General features: G+C 45.8%; 1 protein-coding gene across 5 annotated transcripts; it reads right to left on the bottom strand.

The window, feature by feature from the left end:
- Positions 1-1,667: 1,667 nt before the first annotated feature.
- On the bottom strand, positions 1,668-20,572 carry LOC410820 (proton channel OtopLc). Of its 5 annotated transcripts, none has more exons than XM_016910704.2 (10): positions 19,732-20,572; positions 18,722-19,012; positions 17,282-17,558; positions 16,732-16,997; positions 9,521-9,748; positions 8,425-8,627; positions 7,577-7,893; positions 6,287-6,452; positions 5,911-6,193; positions 1,668-5,822 (listed from the first exon to the last, which is right to left on the bottom strand). In XM_016910704.2, the coding sequence occupies exons 3-10, from the start codon at positions 17,366-17,368 to the stop codon at positions 5,117-5,119; spliced, it is 2,256 nt and encodes a 751-aa protein (XP_016766193.1). In that variant the 5' UTR covers positions 17,369-17,558; positions 18,722-19,012; positions 19,732-20,572; the 3' UTR covers positions 1,668-5,116. The 5 variants fall into 5 exon arrangements, with proteins under 5 accessions (XP_016766193.1, XP_016766194.1, XP_016766195.1 ...); XM_016910705.2 differs by having other exon boundaries at positions 17,282-17,529; XM_016910706.2 differs by having other exon boundaries at positions 18,722-18,954.
- Between the last annotated feature and the right edge of the window lie 510 nt (positions 20,573-21,082).

Genomic DNA, 21,082 nt, shown 5'->3' with positions numbered 1-21,082 from the left:
ATAAAAAAGAAACGCGCTGATCCCTCCCGATTTTTTTCATTCAACGCTCGGCCGCCTTCCCTTCGGATTCTCACCCGATCGCCCGTCTCTCCTCCCCTCCTCTGTATCTGCGAATTCGCTTGATCATTTGGGTTAAACCGGCCGGGGAATCGATTAGACGAGCGATCGAATCGAGAAGTGACGAGTCACGAGAAAAGGTATCCGATATATTTTACCAAGACTTGCTTTGAATTATATAAACTATTAACGATCATTCGACACGTGAAAGGGATTATATAGAAAGAGAAAGTGGAAGTGAGATTTTTAAGAGGTAAGAAATAGTTCTAAAGTTCTATTCTATTCTAGTTCTAGTTCTATTCTAACGCAAAGTGAGCAAAATTAAAAAGATAAATTAAATAGATGTTTAATTATTAAGGTTGTTACATGTTAATTCGCGTATTTATGATTATTTCAATTTTTCAAGAGTCTCCTCCCTTCCCCTTTCCCGCTTACGCGTATTGAAAAGGTGGAACAAAGTGATACAACGCGTTCCCGATTACGCGGCAAGGCCGTACGATACTTGGCGTTACGAGACTTCGATGCGAGTATGCACGTGATTCCAGACGCGGTGCTGATATCGATGAAACTGTGGGAGGGGAGGGAAAAATTGGAACGTTTGAGGGGAAAAATTGGAACGTTTTCTGCTCGAGACGAGTCTTTTGGCCGAGAGAAAATTTTGACACGGGAAGACGGGGAAACGATGGTGACGGCGAAGCTACTCACCTTACGGAGAATTAAGGCGACTTCCCGATTAAGAGGCGGCACACGTAATACACGGAAACCAGTTGCATCCAGCGCGCACGAAGGATGCGTCGTATTCGCTAATGGATCGACCTTGCCGATTTTAATATGTGTGAACACGTTGGACGCATTTATTAGCGAGGAATCAATTAAAGCGTTTCTCGTGTTACGCAACGTATTCGACGTGTGTCACGCTTATTTTCGCACGAAGATTAACGCAGGAAGAACGATTTCTTTTTTTTTTTTTCTTCAAGTTTTGCGAGACAGAAGTTTATTATTTCAGCCTTCGTTCAAAAAAAAAAAGCCTCATTTCTCTTAACGCGATACTTTCAAAAATTCTCGAGAGGAAATTACGCCAAAGATAATTTTTCTTTTGAAAATTGAAATCTCGGCCGAGAGAGATCGATCTAACGACGCAGTTTTGTCGTGAGAGAAAGTTGCATCGCGGTTCGGTTATCTTCTCCTTTGACTCGGTTCGGCCCGATCTCGGGTCGAGTGACCGTGGCGGAGATTCGAGTCGAGATTATCTCGACATCGCGAGAAGAGACTCGAGAGGTATTTGGGTCGACGTTCGGCCTCGTGACTCCCCGTATCCGCCCGTGCCTATGTGCGCTCTGTTGACAAACTTCTAGAGATGGAACTTGTCTTTCTATCGGGGGAAAGGAAGCTTCCGTCGAAAGGAAGTGATATGGATATTGCATATTCCGAGTAATTTTTCTTATTGCTCCTTACAGATGCATGCGGGGAAATAGGTTTTCCGGATTCATTATTCGGAGTGGGTGGATATTTGGGAAACGGGGACGGATAGTTTTTTCTTTTTTTTTTTTTTCGTTTTTTTTTCGTAGCCCGCTACGACAAATGCTCGGTTTGCAAAGAACGAAACCAGGTTATTATTGCGGACGAGTGTATTGCAATTCGTAAGGTACAAATAGTACAAAGGGTATAAGAGTACAAACATTGCGTAGGAACTAGAGTATGCGGACATAGAAAAAGTACAGTTTAGAGACGTGACATAGAAGGGTATATTCGTCGTTTACCCCGTTCACCCTTGCTCGAATTGCGCACATCGTGACTTATCTCCGTTTTCTTTCTTTTTTTCTTCTTTTTTTTTCCCTTTTTTTCTTCTTTTCTCTTTTTTTTCTTTTTTCTTTTTTTCCGTTTCGTGTTTCGCCTCGATTTCGGTTAAAACTCGTGCCGAGATCGCCGTTTAATCGCGGTGTCAAAACGAGGGAAATTGCGAGCAGGGAAATCGAAAAACGGATCGAAAGCTATATTTTTTTAATTCGTTCGATTAAATGGCAACTTGAAGAGGAAGAAGAAGAAGAAGTAAGAAAAGAGAAAGTACAGCGTTTGAAAAGGGAGAAAAACGCGGTGGAATGATGAATCTCGACACGAGCCCCGATCAATAAACGTAACGTGTCGCGCGTAAATCCTATATCTGATAATACAATAAATATTATAATAGAACAACGCAATAATAAATATATTTATATTTGTATATATATGTGTATATATTATATATAATATAGGAAGAAACATGTCGACACAACTAGCTCTAAACATCGAGAGGATCCATTTTCTTTTTTTTTTTTTTCTTTTTTCCCTTTTTTTCCCTTCTTACACTTATTCCCTTCTTACGGTTTCCCTCCTTAACCCAGCCTATGTACAACCCGCCTCACATCAGTAGAATTTACAAAAGAATCAACCGGTTCAACTATGCAAAACTTTGGATTTCCGTTGATAATATCGGTCGCGATAACGCGATCGTTATCGACGAGGAAAAAATAAAAAGCGCCTATCGCGAGAAACACGCGCGTTTAACTAGAAACTAAAAAAAAAAATGTCGCTACCGAACCTTTTACGCCATCGACGCTCTTCCGTTTCCCTTTTTCCTCTCTCTCTCTCTCTCTTTCTCTCTTTCTCTCTCTCTTTCTCTCTCGACCATTCTTCACCGAGTTGTTCCCAAGAGGACGCATATTCGCCGCACGCAACACGCACAACAGAAAAACAATCGTACACGCATACTCGCATACTCGTACACTCGCAGAACAATAGTATTGCCGATCGATTAGACGCGATTCGATTCGATTTCACGCTCTCCACGGATCGTTTAGATCCTCGTTCGATGTCTTCCACATGCTTAAACGACTGTCCGTTGTCGAACGGATTCGATTGATCGAACACGCTCGGCTTATTACTCTCTCGAGAATATTATCGGCGTCGATCTCTCTTTCATCTCCCTTCGTATTCCTTTTTCCCCCCTCTCTTCTTCTCTCGTTCTTCCTCTTTAATCGTATTCGAAGTTTGGACAGCACACTCGACGGATTAAGGCTTAATGATATGATATCGCCATTGTACTCTGTTCCTTGCTCGAGTCGAACGTTCATCTTTCTACATTGTTTTTGTTTTCAGTTTTGTTTTCGTATTTATATCATATCTCCTCGATTATATTTTTGGAATTTCTACAGAACGACGCTATTGCGTTATCTCCATTTCCGTTTACAAATGTTCCAACGAATCTAAATCTATTATTTATCTTTGGTTCTTTTTTTTCTTTTTTTATTAAGAAAAAGAAACGATTGGAAACAACGCACGAAGCATCGACTCGGTTCCATCTTTTAAAATCCGATCTCTCCCTCCCTCCCTTCTTTCTCTCATCGCCGACTACGATCGATATTTCGAATTCAGATTCGTGACCAACGTGCAACGTCTGGCGAGCGCCAAAACCTTCTTGTAATTTCTATGTAAACTCGGATGTGGATTTGGTAGATATATAGGATAACCGTTAGTAGGCGGTTGCACGCTCGACTCGCAGTATTAGTAGAGGCTTCCTTTTCCTCGAAACGATCGATCGATCGAGCGAGACGTTGCCACGCTGAAAATCGCGAGAAGCAGACGTTGCACGTTTGCAACACGGTTATTGGACTTTCTCGCGAGGATTATCTCCGTTTCTTCCAATCCGCTCTCTTTCCTCCCTCTCCAAGTAATTCATTAAGAGATTTTTTTAACGACGTCGAGAGAACGTCCACGTAATAAAACGATAATAAAAATTTTATCCGAGGCGACGAATAAGTATCTTTACGTTAATCTGTTTCTCTCGATTTCTCTTTTCTCTCTTTTTTGAAATTATTTACTTTTGGACAACGAGAGACGTTATTATTATTATTATTATTATTATTATTATTATTAATATTATTATTATTATCATTATTATTTTTTTCTTTACTCGTTAAGTTGTACAACTTTGTACTACGTGGAAGACGGATGAGTCCGTGAGAGTATATCCGAGTAAACTAATCGAAGGACAGATCGATCAGGGGTTTCTCTCTCTCTCTCTCTCTCTCTCTCTCTCTGCTGGATTCTTACGCATCAGAAACGGAATCGTTCTTCTATCATCGTCATTCTTAAGGTTCAATCTTCATCGTCCTTAAGGTTGCTTAAGATTTCAGTCTTACAAACTTTTACGATCAACGAAAGAAAGAAGGAAAGAAAGAAAGAAAGAAAAGACACGTCTTTCTCTTCACACTCTTTCTTTACGTACACGCATACTTTTTCACTCTCTCTCGCTCTCTCTTTCTCTCTTTCTCTTTCTCTTTCTCTCTCTCACTCACTCGCTCGCTATTTTCGATCAGATATAGAAAATCGTCTTAACGCTTACGTATCGAACAGAAATTATCATTGTTCCCGAGGATATCGAAGGAACAAGAACCGTTGCTTCGACGATTCGAACTACTCGTCTACGTTATCTAAATCCCGGTAAAAATTGTGCGTCGTTAATCGTGCCACCTTCCTCTAACCTCTTATTCGCTCCTCTTAAAACATTTCTTCGAAGAGTTTTTTCCACGCTTCGTTGCGGTATCGCGTGTGTGTGTGTGTGTGTGTGTGTGTGTGTATGTATATACATCGCGCATTGGGATCTTTTCTTCTCTCCATAGACGCGAGGACGACTATAAAACCTTGTACAATCATTTATTATCTAAATAATATAAATAAACGCAACTTCTCGAGAAAAAAGAATAATAATAAACAAACCGCCATTCCTTCTCAAACTCGAGGCTCGTCCATCGCTCGTCGCACGAATCAATATCTATAGAACAACGCCTGGTGAACGATATATTCGATATATATATATATATATATATATTCGCAGTTTCGCAGAGCTTGAAGAACCTCGAGCGACGAAGAGAGGCGAAAGAGAATCTCGCATCTCTCTCTCTCCCTCTTACATAAAGTAAATCGGATCGTTTTCCGCGATGGCGTCCAGCCTGGCCGGCAGGGTTTTCGGTCGTTGAGGAGCAGCCGCCGTCTTGCACACGACCTCACGCGACCCCTTACGTCACATGTATGTAGGCTTCACCTTGTACGCTCTTTTCCAGACCTCGCACAAGCAAACGGTGCTGTGGAACCTGTAGAATATCGCCAACGGCATCGAGACGTGGGTGATGATGGTCCACGCCCAGAGGCCGTAGAAGTGCAGCTGGACCGGATGCGACTCCGCCCTCGACTTCTCCAGGGTGTTGATCGCCCACATGGCCAGATTCGTGACGAGGAGGAACGTGACGATCTCCCGCCCGGGCTTCCTTCGGATCTGCTTCGCCGTTGCCACGGACCGCCTGGACGCGTCCAGGATGAAGATTGTCTGGAACGTTGTCTGCACCACGCTCGCGAGGGCCGTCACCAGCACGAGCACCGTGTGCTTGGCGAGGGTGAATTGGGCGCCGATTATCGTGAACGTCGAGTAGATGAACATCCCCGTCTGGGCAGCGACCAACAGAATATTGTCCAACTCCAGGTTCCTGTTCCCGTCGTAGCGGAGCTTCCTCATCTGGAACATCCCTATCAGCGTCGCCATCGTCGACATCCCGTACAGGGTCAACTCGCACACGTTCACCTCGGTCACGGCGAAGCTGACCAGTTCCGGCCGCGATATCAGCACGAAGAACAGGATCAGGGAGATGATCGTCAGCACCAGGATCAGGATGCCGACGAACAGGCCCTTGTGGGCGCGGGCGCAGTCCACGCTGTAGTGGTGGGGCGATTTCCTGAAAGAGGAGAAGGAAGGAAGTTAAGATCCTTGGAAGGAGAACGTTTCTTTTCTGTTTTTAATTTTTCATAAATTCGACGAATTACCTGTAAGCGTGCGCGTGATGGCGGGATCCGGGTGGAGTCTTGGGCTGGGAGAAGGCGGCCTTGGATATGTTCTTCCACATGACGTAGAGGATCGCGGCGCAGATCAAGCTGTACTCGATCGTGCAAGGAAAGAGGAACGGGCTGGCGTCCTGGACTAACGACCCCATTATGTTCGTTCTTCGACACTCGAACATGTGATGGGGCCCTTTGAGCCCCCTTGGAAGCCTCAGGTGTTGTTCCCCGTGGTGGTAGTGGTTGTGCACAGCGAGATTGCTCTTCGCGCCTTTGATGACAACAATTTCAATAGTCGAAGCTTTCAACTTTCAACTCCTTTTTCTTTTCTTCGACAAATTGTAGATTATATATTCTCTCTTACCTAATCTGTGGGAGATCCTTAACGAGTTGTTCTCCGGATTGTAGAACGTCAAAATCTCGTGTTTCGTTTCCTGTACAAGGACGCTCAACCAGACCGACAGATTCGTCCCGATCATGTGCATCAGTCCAAAGCGCGCGACCACCCGATGACGATAAACTTTCATTTGCTGTTGGCGAAAGGAGAGAACGAGATTGAGGCGAGTGGAAAACGGGGCCAAAAGAATCGCGACGATCCTCTTCAGAGAGGTATTAATAATAATAATAATAATACGAATCGTAATCGAGAGGTTGAGGAGGATGTGAAACGGGCACGGGCAGGTAACGATGGAAATTCTCGATCGAGGATCCTCTCGACGAGAGGAAAGTTTTAATCAAAAGCGGTCGAGTGGAGGCAGAGATATTCATCTGTCGCGGGGCAAAGAGCAAAGCTGGCAAGGGTTGGTCCGTCGTCGGACGACTCGTGTTCCAGTATTAGTTTCAGGGTTGTTCACCCTTCCGTTTCATTAACCTTTCTAGCCTTTCTGCCTCTCTCGTTTTGCATCGACGCTCTCTTTCATTACGTGCCACGTTTCAGATCTCCGCATCATCGATGCCGCTACGTTATTTTTAGCCCCTTCACCTACAGACCGATCTCAACCTCTCGCGGCTTTCGCTTAATCGTCCCCCATTTCTTTTTTTTTTTTTCTCCATGAAAATCGTCGCGATTCCCTTCTCGAGAAATTGAAACGTTTTCGAGAACGTGGCAGAATATCGTGTCCCTTCTTCGCAATGTTTTCCGAAATTTTGAAACATCTATTGATGTGATGGGACGGAAATATCACTTCAGACTCGCTTTGTTCATGATCCTGAGAATTATAATTCGAATCGTAAAAATTATTCTCATGGATAATCGTTTAAGAATGAAATATTTTTCCAAACTATTTCGATATAATATTAACGTATGTATCTAGCTTGTTTTTAACTACATCTCGAATAGAAAATTACATTTATAAATTAAACCATCGTTACAAATCGTGTTTAGTCTAATATTACGAGAAATGACAAAATCTTTATATTGCATCGACACGTTAGAATTCTCTGGATTCTATGTTAATCCATCGATGTTTTATATATGCGATGAGACATTTTTTCCACTGTCGGTGAACAAATCGAGCAAATCATAATCGTACGACGAAGGAAACGTTTTAATTGATATCGAATCTCGTAAACTGATTTTATAGCGCTCATAATTTATATTTTTCCTCTGCCACTTCCTCGTTACGGACGTAGAGAACAGATCATTGGAACGAACCTCGTTGTTGAGAAATATAAAATACATCTGTATGAAGATGAACGCCATCCTGGTGGCCGGCGTGAGGGCGAGCATGATGTTGTGGCACTTGGTGTTCTGCTCGAGCTCGAAGTATTGGCCGAACTCGAGGCCCGAGTAGATCATGGAGCCGATCCCGAACGCGACAGCGCCCATCCTCAGATAAAAACTGCCGTAGTGTTGGGCCGGTCTGACGGTAGTCACGTGGGGGCACGTGGTGTCCGCGGCGTCGCTGTCGCCGCCGGCGCCGCTCGACGAACGCGACGAGTCCAGGTCGCAAACGTCCTTTCGTTTCTCTTCTCGTATGCAAATTTATCACAATCGGTTAAGATTAATGGGATTTTAATTCGCCGAGCTTCCCGTCCTCGCCTCTCCATGCTTCGAATGATTCTATTCTCTCTATTCGTAACCGTTTTTTTTCTTTTTTCAATAAAGGTGTTAAAGTTCGAGCAGAAAAGTGGAATAGAGGTGGAACGAGGATTCTCGTAGATTGGAATATTATAGACGTTTGGATCAGCGTGACCTATATTTCATTTCATCTATCGATATAGACAATCAAAATTTTATTTTTTTAAAATTACTTATTTGCTTGCCAATACGATTAAAATATTCGTTTCGTCGAAATCGTGATTAGATGTTAAATACCTTCAGTTTCCAAAACGATAAAATTGTTTCATCGTCTTTATGAAATAGTATTAAAAGAAAATTGCAAAGTTCTTTTTTTTTTCTTTTAACAAAACTCGAATTATATAAAGAGTAGGGATATTTCGGGGATGTATCGCGTGCAAAAGGAAGCAAAGATAATAAAAATTGGTGGCGATCGTACTTACTTGACTTCGGTTTGCCATCGCGGAGCAACGTGGCGTACATGTAGACGAGGAAGATCATGCTGCCGAAGTAGAGGTAAAGGTAGAACCCCTCGTAGAACGACGGCGGTATGTAGGTGGATATTACTTCGGCCATGGGAAAAGCGATTCCCATTACGACCAACAGCTTCCCGTAGAGAGCGCTAAAAGTCGACGCAAGGGCGTCGCTGTGCAACAAACGGAACAATCGTTGTGTCAACTGTTGAACGAGAGAGATGGACAGATAAAGAGAAAGAGTGGTGGTCGCCATTTTTCACTCGTTCGATCTCTCTCCAATTCGTGGGAAATTAAATGCTAATATTTCCTGTCATTCCTACTGTTCTCACACGTGTATCTTCCACGACGTTCATTTTTCCCCTTCTTTTCTCGAAAGACGCTCGCGTTCGATTGGAAAAAAATGATGAGAAAAAAAAAAGAAAAAAAAAGGAACGTGGAGGCCCCCGGAACGAAGCGTGAGTGGAGATACCATTGGCCGCAAATACACCCACCCCCGTAAGAATTGGCTCAATTACGGGTAATCGTGTGCTCGACCGTGTGCGTGTGCGTGTGCGCGTTTGATTCATAAAGTACCGGTAATTGCGGTACAGACATTGGTCAGGATAACCCGGAGGATCACGTGAAATTTCCGTGGCGGCCTGCATATATTCTCCCCCTTCGCGTTAATTCGCTTCGAATGGGAATAATAATCGGCCAAGATGAAATCTTTCAGCCGATCGCGGTGCACGCGCGCCAATGCTGCTCGTATTCAACCAAGTGAACATCATGACCCGATTCGATCTCTCTCTCGCGCGCGTTTAACTTTTCCGTCCAACGACGCATCGCGTCATCGACGACACCTCGTGTAGCTTCTCCTCGCGATTCGATTCGATTCGATTCGACTCGATTCGACTCGATTCGGTGAAGAGAAAGAAAAAAAGGAAGAGCGAAAGGAAGAGCAAAAGGAAGAGCGAAAGAGAGAGAAAGAGAGAGAGAAAAAGGAAGAGCGAAAGGAAGAGCGAAAGAGAAAGAAAGAGAGAGAAAGAGAAAAAGGAAGAGAGAAAGAAAAAGAGAAAACACTTACCATCCGAGTTTCTTCCACTTGCGGTCCTCGGAGACGTCGAGGAAGGTGGGTGCCGGGTAGCAGACGGCCGAGATCGGTTGCGAGGAGCATGGTAGAGCCAAGGCGAACTGGGGTGGCCGGTGAGCGCGGGAGGGTGAGCTGCTGCTGTGTCTAGACAGCGTTTCCGGTGAAACGATTACCGCAGACGGTGAAGCCGGTGACGGGAGCGCAACCGGCAATCCTGGCCAGCTGAACAGACCGTGCTTCCTCATTATTCCTATCCTGTCCTTGTATACCGATCGATCGATCGGTATATCGGGTATCGGGCGGCTCAATTACGTGGATAATTACGGGTAGGCTCTGGTTAGCCCGCCATCCTCGATAAAACGATTTTTCTAATTTCATCCCCCCGTCATTTCATCCCTCGAGGGTGCTTAAATTTCGAATTACTTCTCTCGATTGCGAATCAACTCTCCGATATAACAATAGAGAAGTTGTTAAATTCGTCACACGAACGAATTCCATTCATCTCTCCCCGAATATACGAAGGAATCGATCTCTTCTCTCCCCGGTTTTCAGTTTACCCATCCAACCGACATCCATTCATCCATCCATCCATCCATCCATCCACCTACGATTCTCATTTCATTGCCCCAACCGAATTTGCCCAAGTCGAGAGCAATTTATCCCGAGAGACGGCCGTTTGCCTCTTAGAGCTTATCGCTTTCGAGCGGGCTGTCCCCGTAATTCGTTTAAGCGAGTTTCCCGAGCGGCAGCACCGGCAGGTCGTCGTCTGAAAGGCGGGCGGCGCGCTGGCCCCGAACTTCGCCGCGCCGCGAAACTGGCTCGTCGCTTTACTCGCCGCCGTCAATCGGAACTCGTTAAACCGCGCCGACAAATGGGCAAGAAAAGTTTTCAGAAGGGGGGAGGGAGGGGAGTAAGAGGAGGGAAACGTGTCACGCCGCCAGTTTTGCGCGACAATTTCTCACTCGAGGCTACTATTGTGAGACCACGCGACACGGGAGACGAGGGAGAGAGAGAGAGAGAGTATCGTTACTCGAGGCTCAAAGACCCCCGCGGACACGGGGAACGAGTAATTAAGCGCGTTGCCGGGGAAAAATATTTTCCGACCCGTTTTCGCCCCGCTCTTAATGAAATCGAGGATCCGACCTCGCGTTGCACCACTCCACCTTTCTCTAGCTTTATTTTATTTTTATTTTTTTATTTTTTTTTTTTTCCCCCTCTTTCTTTTCCTCCTTTCCACCGCTTTTCCTCCTTTCTCGCGCCGCGAGCTCCAGTAATTAAAGGGGGCGTGACTTTTCGCGTTCGCTCGATTGCACACCCCTCCCGAGTCGAGATTTTTCATTTTTCTTTCACGATTCGTTAAAATACCGAGAGAAAAAAACGGGACGGAAGGAAACCGGAAGAACAATTAAACAATAGTGGTCGCTGGTTCAATAGAATCATCGTTGAGTTGTATATTTAAAGAAATCCCGATTCTTCCCACCTGGAGTCTAAGTCTCTGAGGATAAAGTGAGTCTGGATTGAAATACACTGGTGAACCACCGATTAAAGAAATTTCGTTCGTTCGCAAGCGGACACGGTTAAAAGTTTCGAGGAATCGAAAGGGGAACTCGCAAATGGCTCTCGCGCGGCTAATTTAAGGTCAACCCGGTGCGGTAACGTTTGACACACACGTCGCATTGACACTGGCTGCAGGAAGAACGAGAGAGAGAGAGATCCATGGAGCGTGTGTAGACGCGGCGATTAACGCGACGACGACTTTCGAACCAGTGGCCGTTTATCTAATGAACAATCCCCTCCTCCCGTAACACGGCCGAGCCCGTTTCTCACACACGTGCCCGTGCCTCGAGATTCGGCCTCCCCTCCCCTCCCTCCCTCTCTCCTTCCTCCTTCCTCCTTCCCTCCTCCCCCCTTCGGTTACCATGGAATTCGCGCCGACTTATCCGCGGCGTGGTCGAGCCGAGGCGTGGAACGTAAATTATTTTCACCGTCGCGGCATCGTCGCAACGATATTTGCTCCGTCCTCCTCCCGTATCGCGGGGCGAAATTTCAATTTAAACCAGCGAGCTTGATTTACCGCCTCGTCTCCGACCACCAAGGCCTTCCAGCCTCGCCAGAAAGAATTTCTCCGAGACGCGGTGGAAGGAGGAGATCGGAATATTTCGTTTAGGAGGAAAAGGAGGGAGGAGGGAACGATATTTGCACGAAGATGGACGGATTCGGATTTGATGATCGATAGAAATGGGGTAATTCGATTATCCCGTGCGAACGGTCGTGGAAACGGGTCAAATTCTCTATTCTCGTGTTCAAATTGCGTTTCCAATTATATCCAATTTCGTATCCCAGATCGATTTCGATTTGTTTGTAGACTCCGATCGCATCGAACGCGCGATAGAAAGATGAATAACTTGGGAAGAAGGGTTTTGTTTAAATATACTCGAAGAAAAAACGATCGTTTAAGAAGGTAAAAACGAGGTTGCACGCAAAGCGACCTACCCCTACGAGGCCGATAGTAGGTAGCGATAGGTTTTCGTCCCTTTCGCTTGGAGAGAAGCGCGCGCCCTTCTACGCATCGCGGGGGGGGGAAGGGAAAGAGAGGGGAATGCGGGAAAGAGAAGAAGAGGAAGAAGAAAGGGAGACGGATGACGGCTCGTCCTCTCTTGGCTTCGAGCTTTTTGAAATAATCACGTAGTGTTGAAGAAGCGGAAGGGTGTTGGCGGGCGAGGGGGTGGGGCAAGAGGGCACCGAGGGGTTGATTCAGTGGCTGAGTACCTTTCCCTCATTGTGGCACGAGTGTATCCGTGGCTCGAGGACTCGGGGACCGGCTCACCCTTGTTTCGGTGGCCGTCGTCGCTCCGCCACCCCTTTGGGATATCCCTCAGGAATCTACTCCGCGTCTTCCTTCGTTAGTTGGCCCATCCGTTTGTTCGTTCGTTCGTTCCCTTCACGCGCTCCGACTCGTGCCACCAACGCTTCCTTTCAATCGTTTCTCCGCCAAACTTCCGCCACGTAAACGCTGGCCGAACCGTTTCTCATCCCCTTTCCCTCCTCTTTTCGAGGAAACCCTCGATTAATTTTCTCGATTAACGCATTCAAGATTATATTTCTCGCGTCTCTGAATTGGAAAAACAAAAAAAAGAAAAAGAGAGAGAAAACGAACTGATTCGATACACCAGGAAATTATTCGTTTTCTTTTCTCTCGACGAAATTTCCCTACTTTGTCCATGATCCCGTTTATAAGGAAGGCCGCAAAACAAGTTCCAAGTGGAAAACATTTCGGTCTCGACGATCGATCGAAATCCATCCCCCTCCTCTTCCCCCCAGAAAAGCATGCGAAACGCACGAGGACGTGCCATCGGAAATCGTAGACGAAGTCGCGCGTCTGTGTGCGTGCGCGATTTCAGGATTCCGGACGAGTCGTCTGAAGCGAGAAACGCAGGGAGACAGAGAGAGGGAGAGAGGAAACGGATCGATTCGTAGCCTCGAGGGGGTGGTACTAGTATCGCGGTACCTGAGGGAGGTCTCCTTGATGAGCATGTTCGCGACCTTGGGTGGCGGTTTCCTCGGCCGTCCCGACGGAATGTTGGCTGGTGAACTCGTCGCTCGGCACACCGGATCACGCACAGTCACGGCCCTCCGGCTCGTGTCACGCCACTCTCGGACCCCGCATCACAAACTGAAAGCCCTCCACTTGGTCGCGCGAGTCAACCACGGACTCTCTCTCTTCTCGTCGTCTCCCTCTTTTTCTCTCCCCATCCCACTCGTGTCCATCGTCTCTGGATACGTTTGATAGCGAGCTCGTTACTCGAATCAGACTCGCAGTGGCGTAACCCTCGCCACGGAAGGAGCGCACGATTTTATATAACGCTCGACAAAGTTCTCGGCAAGGGAAGGGAGCGGGGAAACGTTCGAAAGAAACGCGTTGATCGAGGAAAATCTCGGATCTCGCTTATCCGTGGATTCTCTTCGTAACAATTTCGATTGACCGTGTCAAGAGGATCCTCCTTGGACTCCTCCCAACTTCCGCCGATAATAATCCTCGCGGAAAGAAACGGAAAGGGGAAGGAGACGCTCCACGCTCCTCCTCCCTCTCCACCTTCTCCTCCCCCTCCCTCGACCGAGTCCGCGCTTCAAAGGACTCGGGCGCGCTGAGTGCGCGTGTACCCTGATCAAATCTGCATGTAAATCGACGGAATAGGCCAGTCTTCCTGCTCTCGTTCGGATCGAAGGAGAGGACGGTTCGCCGGGGGTTCCGGTGAAACGGGAAAGAAGGAGAGAGAGGAGCGTGATGAGGAGGAGGAGAGAGGGAGAGAGGATGGAAACGAAGGTCGTCCGTTGGTCATAACGAAGTGACAGGTCAATATTAACTCGGGCGCCGCTCGTGCGTTCACGAATTCGCGTTCGATATCCGGCGGAAGTAATCGAGTTGGGCGCGAGATGGAGGTCGCCCACCCACTCATCGGATCACGCGGGTCGATGGGAATTGCCGCCCGTGTCGGTAATTAATCGGAACGAGTGTAAATAATTGATCGACGCTGAATCGTCGGAAAGCGGAAATCGGCGCATATAATTTGCAACGCGATCATTAACTAACCTTCGTCGTTTCCCTGGTCGGAGCCGAGATACGCCTTTGAGGTTTGGGCTGTTCTCTCCGCGCGACGAGAATTAAATCCGTCGGTGAGCGGCAATTTCGCGGATTGGGGTCAGTGTTTCGCTTTGATCAAAGGCTCGCTCGGTTTCGTTTCGAAGTCGAGCACCGCTCGTCGAACGACTTTGGCCACCGAAGCGCACGGATACAGTAGCGTCGTCCCAGCGTGGCCGATCATCGTTCTCTCGGGTTGGGAACGTGTAGTTCGTAATTGCGCTTCCGGCCGCCCGCCCGCCCGCCTCGAGTAGAAATTGATGGGGCAAAATGGAGACGCTCGCGACGCGATTTTTCACGATCAAGTTCAATCGGTGGACGTACGTGTGTACAACAACCGCCCGTCACCCGCTTCCCCATTCGATGCACGAGGGATGCGCGCGTTAATCGTGGACAGTGACTAATGTTCCGTGGCTGTGGAACGGTGGTGCTCGTTCGAACGAAGGGGCGAGGAGAAACGTGGCCGTTTAGGGGGAACGGTAATTCGCTACCGTCACGTTACATTACGAACATTACTGCAAAGCGAGAAATAATGGGCCGACCGTATCTGTAAAAGTTTCAAAAGTTTCTTCGTCGATATGAAGATTCGATTTCATTATCGAATAATAGGAAAAATATTCGTAAAATCGTCGATTTCGAGCAATCAAATTTGTTGAAGAGAAAGAATCGTCGTTTTTTACGAGTTCTGCAGTTATAATTATCATCCGGAGAACAACGATCCGAGAAATATTTTCTTCCTCCGTTATTTTCTTTCGTCCGACGAGTCGAGATTTCGTTTACTCAACCGACCATTTTTTTCTCTCTCTCTCTCCTTTCGAGATTCTTATGAAATCCGTAGGAAACTGCTCCGTGCGAGACGCGTAACGCGGAATCACGTTAATGACAGAGAATACGGCGGAAAGCCCGAAGAGAATGGAAGACATTTAAGAGAAGAGATCGACGTTAATCGTCGCTCGGTCATTCCTCACGGATCTTTCGAGTGAAGATGTTTTCACAGCGCGTTTTAACGATGTTCCTCTCTCGTCTGAATGCTGCGCAAGGCACAACAAGTACGTACGTACGTTCTTTTCGTTTCGCACAAGTACCAACGTCGTTTGTGCGACGAAAAGAAAGAAGAAGAAGAAGAAGAAGAAAAAAATAAATTCAACAATTCGTTTCGTTTGAATCTTCTCTCCCTCTTTCACCGGATGTACGTGTATCACGCAACGTGTCTTAACTTGAACAAAGCGAATATCGATGTTCAATTAGGAGGAAAAAAGTGACCTTAAAATGACCTTTATACCTCTGCCCCCTCGAAAATGTTACTTTCACTCGAGGAAACACCTGCTTACGAGCCGTGTACTAATATTTACCAGAACGGTTCGCTCTTCTTTACCTTTTTTTTTTTTTTTTTTTTGGGTTACGAAAAACTAATTTAATTAAAAAAATAATTTAATTAAAAAACTAATTTAATTAAAAAACTAATTTAATTAAAAAATTAATTTAATTAAAAAACTAATTTAATTAAAAAACAAAATAAATTCTTAAAATAAATCAATTAACAAAATTTAAATAAAAAACTTATCAAATAAAAAATAAATTTAAATTAATTTTAATCTAATAAATAAAAAAATATAATTTTTAAAATAAAATTATATAAAAAAAAGAAATATTAACAAAATAAAGCTTCTAACTTTAACTTTAGATTTAAAAATCTATATTTCTTTTTAATTTTTTATTATTTATATAGTTTAAAAAAAAACATTATATTTTCAATATAAAAATAATTAATTTAATTTATAAATAAAACAAAAAAAAACAATTTTTAATTTATAAAACAAAAATTTATATAATAAGCTAAATAAAGCTAACAGGTTCATACTCTGTTGATAAATTAATAATTTTTATATAATTTTATTATAAATTTATTAAATTTTATAAATTTATTTTAGTGTTCAAGCACATAAAATTTTGAATTTTATAGTATTAATTAAATTAATAAATTTGGATATTAGTTAATAAATAAATAACATTTAAATTGCATTTAAAAATTAATATAAAATATATTATATCTAAAAATATAGTAATATGTCTGATAAAAGAAATATTTTGATAAAATATTCATGTATAATTAATTTTATACTATTACTTATTTTTTTTATGAATTTTAAATACCATTGATTTATCTATCTACTAATTACCATTTTTATCTTAATAATAAATTCTAATAATATCTTTATTCAATGAATACTAATAGAATTTGGAACTATTATTAGAATTAGATTAATTAATATTAAATCTACTAATAAAATTCTAAGCCAATTCCACACCCTCCTCGATTCGCAACCGCGAACGGCAACCTCGAGCGCCGAAGGTAGGGGGAAGGAGGATTCCCTTTAGTGGACAAGTCGGGATCTCGCCTAACGAGTGAAAAGAGGGATTTCGAAAGGATCGAAAAGAGAGGGAAAAAAAAAAAGAAAAAAGAAAGAAAAAACACGGAATCGCAATTAAAACGGAAGTTGGAGATTTCATCCACGGGTGAAATTATATATCGCGGATGGAGAGAGAGAGAAATGTTCATACTCACTCTTGGGGGGCGAGCGTGGAGAGTTGGGGCGGGGGTGGTTTCTCCGCTTCCGTGTTAATTATTGGGCCCTCGGGTGTTCGCAACGCGGCCTCCATCGCCGCGGCTTCCTCCTCCTCGCGCAACTCCTCCGAGGCTTCCTCCGGGATCGTGGTAATGTCCTCTATAGGCGGCAGCTCGTTCCCGTTCTCCTCTCCCAAATGGTTCTCCATCATCGGGTCCGAGTTGTCCCCTGGACGGGCCACCTCCTCGATGTCCGAGTCGATGCCCTGTCCGTGTCAATCGTTGCATCATTATTTTTGTTCGTCTCCTCTCCTCTCTTTTTTTTCGAAATGTAATTATAAAACGTGTTCTTTCACGAAATAGTCTGCATAGATTTCGCTACTTTGCCAGAGTCGTGTGCACAAAGCGCACAATCTCTGCCTTTCCTCGATCGCTCGAAAAGATCGGGAAAGGAGAAAAAAAAAGGCGCGTTATAAATTTTTCCTTTTCCTACGCCTATCTTCTGTCTAGGATTATCTATCGAGCGAGGCTATCTGGATATCGATGATACCTGAGCAAAATCCATGTAGAAGGAATCCCTGGAGTCGGAGCTGCCCCGCCGGAGCCGGAGGCTGAGATCCGGCGAGCTCTCTCCCATCTTTCTTATTTCCTTTCCTTCCTCGCCTCTTCCTGCCTCCCTTCCTCCGTTCCTCCCCTAGGCCTCGGCGCCTTCTCTCCACCCTGGTGCGCTACCACCAACCCCCTTTGTCTTTTACGAGCTTCTTGCTCCACGGACGGGGAATTCTAAAGAGGGTGGCCCTGCACACACAATCCACCGAGTTTGCAGCCTGAAAGAATCGTCCTTGAATGACGGATCGTCGTCTCTCGTTCCATCAACTCTCGCCCTTCCCGCGCTTTTTCCTCCGTCTCTATCTCTCCCTCGCTTCCCACCGTTCTCCGTCGCTCGCGCGGAGCGGCCACGCGAGAGAACAAGAGTTTGTTCGTCGTTGGCGCGAAACAAAAAATGCGAGAGAGAAGAAGGGCCACGGCGTGAGTGGTCGTACGTGAGTCCGTGAATACGGAGCCCGGATCTCTGAATATCAAACGTCCGCGCGAATTAAAATTTCACCCCGTCATCCCCTACTTTTGCTACTTTCGCCCGCGCGATTCGGGGACATGCAACGAAGCATCGCTCGCCCAATGAAAAGAGAATCGTCCCCTGTTGTTCGACGAGCGGAGAGATAGAGAGATATTTGGAGTTTTCGCGTGCCCTTTCCAAATCGAATCCAAACTTCTCTCCTCCTTTCGATCGATTCTTGGTGGCCTTGGAAATCTCGATCGTCGATACGGAGGAGGGTGGTGGTGGGATAGGCGTGATTACCGGCCGCCCCGATAACTGGATTCAGTTACGTCGAAACTAATTACGAGAGCTAGGAAATTCAATGGGGGCCTCCTCCGTTTGTCTTCGACTTAATTGCCTTAGCCGCGACTCCGACTGGCTGACTTTAATTAAAACTAGAAGTCGGTCTCGCGGTAACGTCGTCGTTCGAACGGCCAGTGGAAAAATCTCGTTCTCGCCAACGAGCTTTCTTCCCCCTCCCCTCTTCTAATTAAGTTCCACTCGATCGAGAGACCAGCCTCGAAAAATAGAGCGACTCGTGTATGTATATATATACACGTATTTCTAAGGGCTTGCTTCGCCTCGAGAGAGACGTAAAGGGAGAGCGGTTCGACTACTGCGAGCAGAGTTGACGTAGTAGTAAGAGATATTGGCCAGAGAAACTCCACGATACTTTTTATTCTTGGACCCACGTCTAATCCTCTGACACGCAATCTCCAGAGAGACTCTCTGTTGCGATTAGCCACGTGTACTCGTCGCAATTGTACAATTTTCCTATTTATTGATATACGAGGCGACAATAAAAGCGAGAGTTTTCCATTCGTTGTCTGTGGAAGCGGATTGAAGTCTACAAAGGGAGTCGAAAAGGGGAGGATCGAAAGTTGAGCGTACCTTGAGGGAACATTTGTATTTCCGTGCGCGATCGAGTCGCGGGCCAGTGAGACGCCACTTCGCCGCCGGGATCCCGTGTGCCTGAACGTCAATGAACATTCTTCCTGTTCAGGATCGGGCTTGGAACGCCATGCCTCGCAGGACCCTCTCGTATCTTGGAACGTTTTATGGCCACAGCGCGTGGCGTCCAATATTTCTCCATCAAACGGCTCCCCATGCGCGTCACGGCGTTACTACGGGCCATGGGAGAAGATAACGGTGGGGTAAGACGATGCTGCACGCAGTATTTTTCTGCAATATTGGGGGAGCTCGGGAAATAGCTCGTAGGAAACTCGTGCTTTCTTTCTCTCCTTTTTTCCTCTCTCTTCCTTAATTCCTCTCTCTTCTTGCGAATCGCGCGGGAAAAATTCCTCTTTCGTTCGAGCGCGGAATGATAAACGAGTGGAGAAATTTGGAAAAAGATCGGACGAGGTAAGTGGCGCGTTTCCCAGTGATCGTTTCGCAGCAACGATTTTCCGTCACTTGTATCGCGTGCCGGGAAAGGCAGGTATTTCCATCCGCGTTCATGCTCGGCGGCAGTTCATTGGCTTTTTGCGTCGATAGCTGCCCGTTTCGTTGCTTTATCTAACGCGTGCCACGAAAACGGGGGATGCACGCAACCGATTCGCCACTTTCAGCCTGCCTTTCCGCCCTACCGAACACGGAAAACTGCTGCTCTCGAAATAAATTTAATTAGGTCGTGCGTGCCGATCCAATCAATCTGACGCGAAAACGCAACTGTTCCGATCTATTTATCCGATTCGATTATTCCAACAACTTTACGAATCTCCATTCCGTTTATATTTTCCTTATTATTCCCGAGTATTACACAACTCGTTTACTTGGAAAAGAGAAGAATCGTATCACGTCACCTCATTGAACGTGAAATAAAAACAGAAGAGAGAGAGAGAAAGATAGATAGAGAGAGAGAGAGGGAGTGTGTGTGTACACACGAGAGAAAATCCACTTACGGGCTCTGTGTCTGACACGATCGGACGTTCTCCACGTTCGTTCATCCCCCCGTGTCGCGGTCCGTTTCGTTTTCACTTTCATCCACCGGCTTGCACTGCCTCCTCCTATCCTCCCGCGCGGACATCCGATCGGCGTCAATCCGGACCCGTCAGCTAGCCTCCGCTATCCGGAACCTCCGCGGTTCCATGGCCGGCCGCGAGAACTATTTCGAACCGCACGAAACCACCCACACCACTGTCACCAAACCGAACGGCGATCGAAAGGGAAATGGATGGCCGGGAATCGAGGAAACCGGCGTGACACGCGATTCACCACGCGTCCGCTTTTCGTCGCGCGTGCTTTCGAACCCGTTTGTTTCCCTTCTAACTTGAATTATATGTATATATATATATATGTATTCGTAATCTCGTACTCGAAGGGAAGAGAGAAACGACCGGCCTAGAGAAATCAACAAAAACGGAATGGAACTTGTTGATGCGACCTTGCGATCGAAAGTGTTTTCGAAGCGCGGGTTCAGGGGCGAAGCGTTGCTGCGATCAATCGTTGCGCCGAGACCAGCAACCGAGACGACACTCTTTGGCACCCCCCGAAGGGCGCGCCACGCGAGCCATCGACATCCTGCTGCCAGAGCTGCCGGGCTGCTGCGATGGCCCGGGCGTCGCGATCACAGCGCCTGCGACGCCGCCACCCGTCCCACGCCGCCGACATCCTTCCAGCTACGCTCCCAGTACCGTATCTACTCCGAGGGAGTCGCTCGACGATGGATCGAATCTAGCGTGATAACCTTCAGGAATTTTATCTGTACTCTTGGATTTGTTTGTTGCTTGCCTTCGATATTCACGTTTAAATAGGACGTCGATACGATTGCGGGTAAAGATTTTATTGCATGTTTCTATCGATAAAGCGTGTATTTTTAGGAACGCGCAACTTTTTGGGATTTTTTTTTTTTTTGTTAGTTTGTAATTCGAAAGTGTTCAAAACGATTTTAAATGGAAATTTTAAGGGTCGAGAGATTGAATCGAATATGCGCAGGGGTTTGTTCGCGCTAGTCACATTGGAGAAATAAATATGTATTGGAGCATGCGCTAGAACTCGACAGTGGAAAAACAGTACACCGAGTGCGCTGTTTCCCGACTCCCGCGTGGAAAAAACGTAATGCGTTCAATGGTGTGAAACAGACTGAATATTCGATAAATTTTCGTGTAATTTCGTTGGGAGTAAAAATGAAATATTCCCCACATTCGATGATTTAATCTCAAGTTGAACGTAATAAGCTTATATAATGGTAGAAATACGAGTGATGCGCGTGACCTTCACTTGTTGCACCATCGAGTATAACTTCGGAAAAAC

This window comes from Apis mellifera, linkage group LG2 (genome assembly GCF_003254395.2).
Source record: "Apis mellifera strain DH4 linkage group LG2, Amel_HAv3.1, whole genome shotgun sequence".
Taxonomy (NCBI): Eukaryota; Metazoa; Arthropoda; class Insecta; order Hymenoptera; family Apidae; genus Apis; species Apis mellifera.
Note: the sequence above shows the minus strand (reverse complement) of the source record. Positions and strands in the feature narration are given on the sequence as shown.